At 39.0% G+C, this 8,420-nt stretch overlaps 1 protein-coding gene across 1 annotated transcript in view; it reads left to right on the plus strand.

Annotated features, from left to right (window-relative positions):
- The window catches only part of cd37 (CD37 molecule), a 72,708-nt gene extending 66,369 nt beyond the window's left edge, over positions 1–6,339 (plus strand). Inside the window, exon 9 of the mRNA XM_061232126.1 lies at positions 5,928–6,339. Coding sequence (XP_061088110.1) covers positions 5,928–6,005 — 78 coding nt within the window. The 3' untranslated portion in view covers positions 6,006–6,339. The remainder of the gene's footprint in view (positions 1–5,927) is intronic.
- Positions 6,340–8,420: the final 2,081 nt, after the last annotated feature.

Consider the following 8,420-nt stretch of genomic DNA (forward strand, 5'->3'; position numbering starts at 1 on the left):
CGCATAGCTGCCAACTCTCACGTGTGAAAACAGGCAAATGCGTGTGTCTCACGCCGAAAGCGTGAGAGTTGGCAGCTATGCTAACGTGATGAAAAATTTATAATCTCCATTGCTATATAACATAGCCTCATTTTTGCCATGTATGATGTGGATGTAGTTACAAATGTAACAGTAGGCTACAACCTATTTCTTATCCATAGAACAAAAATATTTACTGAACCCATCCTACTTAGTTTTGGAGCTTGAAAATGGTCATATGTTTTCATTTCTATTAAGTGCATGTGGAGTGCCTGGCAACTTTGCTTATTCAAATAAAAAAATAATGGTTGATAGCCTACAGAGCGGCAGGTAACTCATTCAGAATAATAATGAGGCAACGTTATCTCAGCTGGCCCCATACAAAACTAACACAAAAATAACCTTGAAAAACACTTTTTCTACTCACTCAAGTCATTTGAAGGGCAACAGCTCTAAAACGGGTCCAGAAGGACAGCAGTTGAGCATCTCTAAAGTTACTGACAGCATTAGCCTGCTGTAGCTAGTTAGCAAATGCTCACACAGAAATCTTTACCATGGTTGGGATTGATTAGCTAAAAAAAGCCATCTGACTCACTTTATTACATATTGATTAGACTTATTTTTTACATATTGGTCTTCTGCTGCTGTAGCCTATTCACTTAGAGCACAGGTGTCAAACTCCAGTCCTGGAGTGCTGTAGTGTCTGCTGGTTTTCGGGTTGTTCTCAGAACCTGTGGTTGATTTAAATCATTGATTGGCTAAAGCATGGACACATCTTGTTCTCAATGCCTTAATTGACAGCTAATCGAAAGGAAACCACAAAAACCAGCAGACATTGCAGCCCCTTGGGAATTCAGTTTGACACCCCTGACTTAGAGGTTTGACGCATTGTGTGTTCAGAGATTCTCTTCTGCATACCACTGTTGCAACGTGTGGTTATTTGCGTTACTGTCACCTGGCGCTTCTCCGCTGACCTCTCTCATTAACAAGGCGTTATTGCTTGCATAACTGTTGTTCACTGGTTGTTTCTTCTTTTTCACACAATTCTCTGAAATCTTCCAGTTTCCCACGATTCCTTATTAGTCTCATTTTCTCTTACTTCCTGCTTTTGCTCCATTCATGTTTGTAGATAACACTAATCTACTAATAACAACTAACATAGGTTTTGTACAGTAATAATTATATTAACACACTAATTGTCTGTCTAACTAACAGTCACTAGTTTTGGGTAATTATAATTTAATCACGTAAACTAACAGACTAACTTTATCTCTATTTCGATACTGCTCTATAACTCCGCCTCTCTGTTCTATCTCTAAATTGCCTGCCTTAATTCAGTGAAGTGTTGCACCTGCTCTCCACTATCTCTATGTTCCTTAACTCTGCGCAATTGTCTACTCCCTAGTCTGGAGCCGTTTGTATTACATGTGTGTCTTTGTGAATCCAGTCTGTGTCTTCGTGCATCCCTTGTTATGGTATAATTGCCCTTCCATGTATCTCACCTGATGTCTCTTAGTTAGTTACTCCCATACCCCACCTAATTTGTCATATTCTTCAGTGTATTTAAACCCCATTCTCAGTTGTTTCCATTGTAGGATCGTTGATCTATATTTCAGTGCCAATTATTTGTAAGCCTGTAATACTAGAGAGTCCTGAGCTGCTCTTTTGCCTGATTCTGAGATTGCCTTACCCCTTCTGTTTTGTTTGCCTTTCTGATTTATTTTTAATTTTTTATCTTCTTGTTGCCTTTTTGACTATGCTCTTGCCCTGCCCTAAAATTAAAGTGAAAGATTTGCATTTAAACACCGTCATTGTTCTATTTCAAATTCAATGTGTATGGACCCAAAACAACAAAGTATGTGTCACTGTCCAAAAGGTTACAGACTGCACTGTATAATGTGGTTGTCTCACATGCTGGTGATATAATCTGGACCACTTATGCAAGTATAGGTCTTGAGTCTTGAATCTCAATTCTTATTCCCTCTCTCTTTAGTTCATCCAGTGCATCTGTCTTGCGTTGTTCTGTTGTGTCAGTCATTGCCGTCATTGCAGTCACCAGCAACTAAAGACAAATGAAAGACTCTATCAGCCATCAAGGTCTGTTTTGGAGTGGATGCATGTTTTTTATATTATTGGGGGGCATTCAATGTGTATATTATGGAATTCTAAATATTTAGCCCATTTGAGCAGATGCCAAATCTGGCCAGTCCTCACCTATTTACACAGTGTTACTATATTTAAGGCTGTATAACCCTGGATGTGAGCATTAAATAGACTTGGAAAATGGCTTAAAGGTATGAGGGAATAAATAAAATGCTAAATTTAAGTTGTTCTCCTTTAGTCTGCCATGAAATAACAAGAGTCACAAATTAAACCTCTGCAGACCCTGCGTTCATTGAAATGGACATCACATTTTTTTCCCCACGTTAATGAATTATTTACATAACATTCTTCTGCTTGGCTATTTACTAGACCCTAACTAATCTAAGTATGACTGTTTACTATACCCTAACTAATCGGATGCAAGTATGGTCCAACTGGTTGACAATTGAAAAAGTTACATTACACCAAATGTAATATCTTTTTTCAGCATGTATTAATATATGTAAACACTGAAAATATAATTTTAAGCATTATATGTTTAGACACAGGACTTTTTAAAAAGTCATTGTCCATTGCAGTGGACACCAGGTCTGAAGAGATGTAACCTATGTGAAAATTAAGTTGACACACAAAGAAATTAAATAATTGATCAGCATAGTACAAGATTTTTCTAAGATTTTTCATATTCAGTAATAGAGGTCCTAAAGGTTGGGTACTATGGATGAGAATGAGGGTGAAGCTCTACCCTTGACAGCCAGGATTCAGATAGTAGGTGATTGTAGAATTTTAGATATGAGAGATACGATTTAACATATGTCTGGGGCCAAATATTCATATTATCTATTCATTTTCAGGATTCAATCCACTGTGAATATAAATAATCTAGATGATTAATAGAAATATACAGTCCACTCCAAAAGTATTGGAACAGCAAGGTCAATTCCTTTGTTTTTGCAATACACTGAAGACAATGTGTGACGCCCCCAGGCTTGGCGAGTGGACCCAATGCAGACACGGACCAGAGAATAGGTAAACTCCCCACGGGAGATTTTAATAGCAGTCCATGCAAGGGTCAAACAACAAAGTAAGCAATCTGTGAAGGCTAGGTACAGTTGGGCAGGGCTGAGTCGTAGTCGAGAGCCAGGCGGGGGTCGAAAGCCAGAAGAAACAATCAGCGAGGCGGAGTGCAGAAGGGGGATCCAGGAGAGGCATCTGAAACAGGCAGAAGGTCGGGGTAGTAGAAGTCAGGCAGGGGTCTTCAAGCCGGGTCAAACTGAAGGCAGGCAGCGGAGGCTGGGTACAGCAAGGGGCAGGCAGAAGCGGTGGTCAAACAGACTGGGTTCAGAGCGTGGCAGACAGAAGATGTAGTCGTGGGACGAAGAAAGTCGTAAACAAGGCAAGGCATAACGCTCAAAAGCATCTCGGCACAAGAGGGACGAATTCAACACAGTCATCATAAGTGAAATTAAAATTTCAGGAGGTAGGACTAAGGTACAGTTTTAAAAGGTGTGTTTTTAGTCTGCGACGAAATAGGGGGAGGGATTCTGCTGTCCTGACAGTGGTAAGCAAGTCATTCCACCATTGAGGAACCAGAACGGAAAACGGGCGTGAACGTGCAGCTCGACCGCCAGGTGCTCGTAGGCTCATAAGGCGACCAGAGCTGGCTGCTTCTGGAGTGGGCTCACTGATCTTTATTGATGAAGTAACTCGACATAGCAGCAGGATGAATTCAGAAGTCTATGAAAACATTCTGTTTGCCAAATTAGGGAGAAATGCGTCTAATGGAGGAACTTCATCATGCAGCAAGACAATATTTGTTGGACTGTCATGTGATCACCTAGATCGGTGGCCGCCCATAAACCAGTCTCAGTGTTCAAGGGTGTTTGAGCGCCCGTTACCTTCTGGGTAACATAGGCTGGAGATTCAAGCCAAACACGTCCAGTGACGTGGACTACCTGGAAATAAAAGCTGAAATTCTGAACTCTTGTCTCGCGTTGATCTTTTTATCTCAACCCCAAATGTATTCAGTGTATTGCAAAAAAAACTGTTCCAATACTTCTGGAGGGGACTGTATGTTTTAACCATCCATTAAAATGGCAATACATTGATTAAGGCTAAGATGATTGCAGATTTATTAAAAGTGAATTTTCCATGAATATTTTCTGTGAGTGTGGAAAAGGAAGAGTAGCCTATATTTATCCATATGTTTAAATAATGTAGATGTGCATGATTTTTTCATCTAATTGAAGAGAATTGTCTATATCTGATGGCATTCAGTAAGCTATTCCATTATGTAAATAGGCGAGCTCATTTAGATCAATGTTTAAACTCTGCAGATGCACTTTTATAAAAATATATTTTTAATTTCAAAATTTGATGACAGTGTGGATATAGGCTAACTATACAGTTGATTGCATTTTCAACATGCATACACTGTGATACTCCGATAAAAGCAATGGAAAATAAATACAATGACGAATTGATTTTAATTCTGTCACATTCTTTGCGGCACCTAGTGCTCCCAGAACAAAATGCAATGGTATATTGCATTTTTATATGGAGCACACTGATGTTGAAAAGCAATCACAGGCCACTCTGCTGTTAATTCTGCCATATTCTGTCACAGAGTATGTATTGCAATTTAATATTGTCACGAAAACCATGCACTGATGTTGAAAAACAATACACACCATATTGTTCTTCAGTATGAGTGACAGTGATGAATGCATATCATTATGTAAAAGTGAACTGAAATGTGTATTACATTTCACTATGTGTCGCTGTAGCAATTGCATTTAATTAACTTTGGGACAGATTTATATACATGAAACTCGCAGGGCAAAATGCGGCCTGATGGGTGTGTTGGTTGATGCGGTCGCAGTCTGCCTGAAATGAATGTCTCATGTTAGAAGACTACAGCCCATTACACAATCAGCTTATGGGACTGCTTACTAATTGCGTTTTGGGAATGAGGGAGATCTTTAACGGCACAGTTTAAACTCATCGATATTCCAGCTGTGATGGGAATTATCGTTTTAATTAATCCAAATGCCAGATCCAGGCCTGTTGCCTGGTTTTACTCACGTAGTCCAGCCATTTTGGATGGCTAAAATAAAATAAATAAATGTTTAAAGATAAATAAATTACCTTCCATACATGCTAGATCTGTGATAGGGACAAAAGGCTGCCAGTGTTAGGATCGCAGTCGAACATCCTAGCAAAGACTCTCTGGGCATATCACCCAGGGGTGCAAAAAAAAATCCCAGATTGGGTTTTCCAGGTGGTGGTGCCTTTATTGCCCCCATTGAGTGGCCATTGGTGTTTACTATGTGTGTGTCTCATTTTAAGTTGCTTGCAATAGGTGTTTAGTTGGGCATGTTGTTCTATCTATCTTTGTGTGCATGCACTGTGTATGTAATTTTATAGTGACTGACATTTCTTGTTTCTGAATTCCATACAGAGATTTTTACATGGAGTATTGGCAAGGTAGACTTTTCAATGAGTCATTCAGTGTTAACAATTCTGTGTGCCTTTTTTCTTTCTGTTTTCTGGCATTCTGTCTCATCGATAGCTCCTGTTATATTTAGCCATTTCATGTGCCAAAATTCCTTTGTCTTTAACAAACTACTGAATTGTAGTGAAAAAGTTTTGCCAGGAGATCTATTGTTTCTTTTAATTTCATTATTTCTTCTACTGTTCATGAGGTATGAAATGTGGAGGAAAAATAGAATCATATTGGCTTTTGTCTATTATGTCAAGTGAGTAGTATATACATATGACCTCTTTTTTTCTTTCTCTCTCTTTAGCTCTGTGGTATGACCCTTTCGATGTATCTGTATAGGCAGATCAATTTGGACTACAGTGTGCTGACTCGTTACTTCTAGTCAGGAGTGAGAATGGGACATCGCATAAATTGCTTTTAGTTTGGCTACAATAGACTCAAAATGAAAATGTTGACTATGATTGTAATTCATTTTTGATATTTTTCCTTGAGAGTATTGTTTGTGTTTTATTAATTTGAAAATTTGTTTTCTTTAAACTTGGAGTTCAAACTTATGATGTCTGTTTACATAATATAGGTGTAGGTTACCGTATCTCTAGCCCATGTAATATTCTATGTCTATGTACAGTATTTGACCCAAATTTCTGTACCTGTACAATATCTGTATTGCGTGTATTTGCTTCTTAAGTCATTCAATAAAGTTGTTTAACAAATCATCTTTAATACATACTTTTCACTGAGGTCTTCACAGAAAACCTGGATCTACAACATAGATATTTCATATACACCAGAACAGAAAAACATGTTTTAACTGAATATATCCTCTGGCTAAGATGTACAGGAATATCACAAATCATTGCTCATGACTAGGGCCACCTTGTTTTCTCACATTGTACTTCAGTCCTCCACCAACTAGAGGTTGCAATAGCTTCTGTCAAGCCTCTTCTCAATCATCCTTTTTACACCACCTCAATAATCTATGTTGATAAAGTAATTGGCATGAATTAAGCACAGATGAGGATTGACAGCAATGTTTGCAATTGACACTCATGTTAAATTCAAACCCCTGTTTCATGTACAATGCCCTCCATAATGTTTGAGGCAAAGACCAATTATCTCTTGATTTGCTACCATTTTTGGTTTGGAATCACACAATTAACATGTGGCTAAAGTGCATATTGCATATACATTTTGGTTTCACCATGTAGAAATTACTGCAGTGTTTATACATAGTCCCCCATATCTGGGGACCATCATGTTTGACTCCTTCATGCAGGTATAAGAGAGCTCTCTGCACCTAGTCTTTCCTCTAGTCGTTCACATTTGGGATAAAAAAGGAGAAGGAACTGCCCAAGATTCAAAGCATACCACCTCATCTATGAAAAGTCTTCACCCTTCCCTTTCACGGGTTCCAGGCAAAAATAATTAAATAAACACTCACACATCTCAAGTAAAGCCATGAGGCCAGAGTACAGCCTGGCTTCACATAGTTTATTTGAGGTTTACATAAACGATCCAGAAATGCAATAGCTTTGCATTTCATCACTTCATCTCAGACAATATCAGCCTGGTTGTAGAGTGGGTACTCCACTTTACATATTGCATAGTCAGCATAGTTGTGCTCTCTCGCGCTTTTTGGGGTTTTGTAGTGGTCACTCCCTGTTATTCATTTGGCGGGTGTATAGCTACAATTTGCTTGCCAACAGGGAGTGAAAAGAGGCAGAGCCTTGATGCCAAAGTTTTCATTTTTTCATCTCAATAAAATCATTGCTATTCAATCATGAGTTGTCTGACAGAAATGATGCGGAGCCTGCGGAGCTAGTTTGGGCAGACAACTCGAGAAGTGCCCATTGCTTAATTATGTGATACTTGCAACTTAACCTCCTAAGACCTGGCGTACACATGCGTGGACATTTTGGGCTGTACAACCATAATACTTCATTCTTAAGACCGAGAGTCCACATATGTGGACATCATTTTTCTCAAAAACTACATCATGTCACTGATTCTTCTTCCTCTTCCTGTTTTTGGGTCTCAGCTAGCAGACCACTCCTGTAGTCGTCATTGGCTTCAAGAACGTTCCTTAATTGAGAGTTTTGTGAACTCCTCCCTTAGCTCTGCTTCAACCATGCCGTTTGCACCCCTGTTGAGAAAGTTGGCCTGTCTGGTGAAGCTGCTTTTTGCAATGGTCCTCTCTCTTTTGAGCTGCTTAACCATCTTCCCCAAGACATCTTCCGCCACTTTGATCTCACAGAAACACACGCTCCCCTTTTCTGCGTCAACAGCTTTTCACTGGACGTCTGAAGCCTTTTATCGTCACGTCCACACTGCTCCGCTTGGTTTACAACTGTCGAGTTATCTGGGTTTTATTGCCTCAATGCCTGCCTAAACTCAAAAATGGCTCAGAGAACAACAGAGGACGCCTGAACAACTCAACTCCTTTCCTTGCATTTATTTTCCAAGTCTACAGCAGTTATATTCCGCACAATCTGTTTTGTTGGAGTTTTTTAAGTTAGCTTGGAGTTTGAGTTAGGTTGAAAACCTTTACAGAAAACCAATAAAACAAATAAATTCATTAACTCATATCCATATCAGCTGCTATCATTATAAACATTAACAAGTCTTTTTTACTCCACAAATAAATGAAAATATATACAACTAGTTATTATAATTTAATCACGCATTTTCTGTCATTTGGTAAATGGTTGATGGTTGGCATTTATATAGCGCCTTTATCCAAAGCGCTGTACAATTGATGCTTCTCATTCACCCATTCATACGCACACTCACACACCAA

Source organism: Conger conger, chromosome 2, assembly GCF_963514075.1.
Source record: "Conger conger chromosome 2, fConCon1.1, whole genome shotgun sequence".
In the NCBI taxonomy this organism is placed as follows: Eukaryota; Metazoa; Chordata; class Actinopteri; order Anguilliformes; family Congridae; genus Conger; species Conger conger.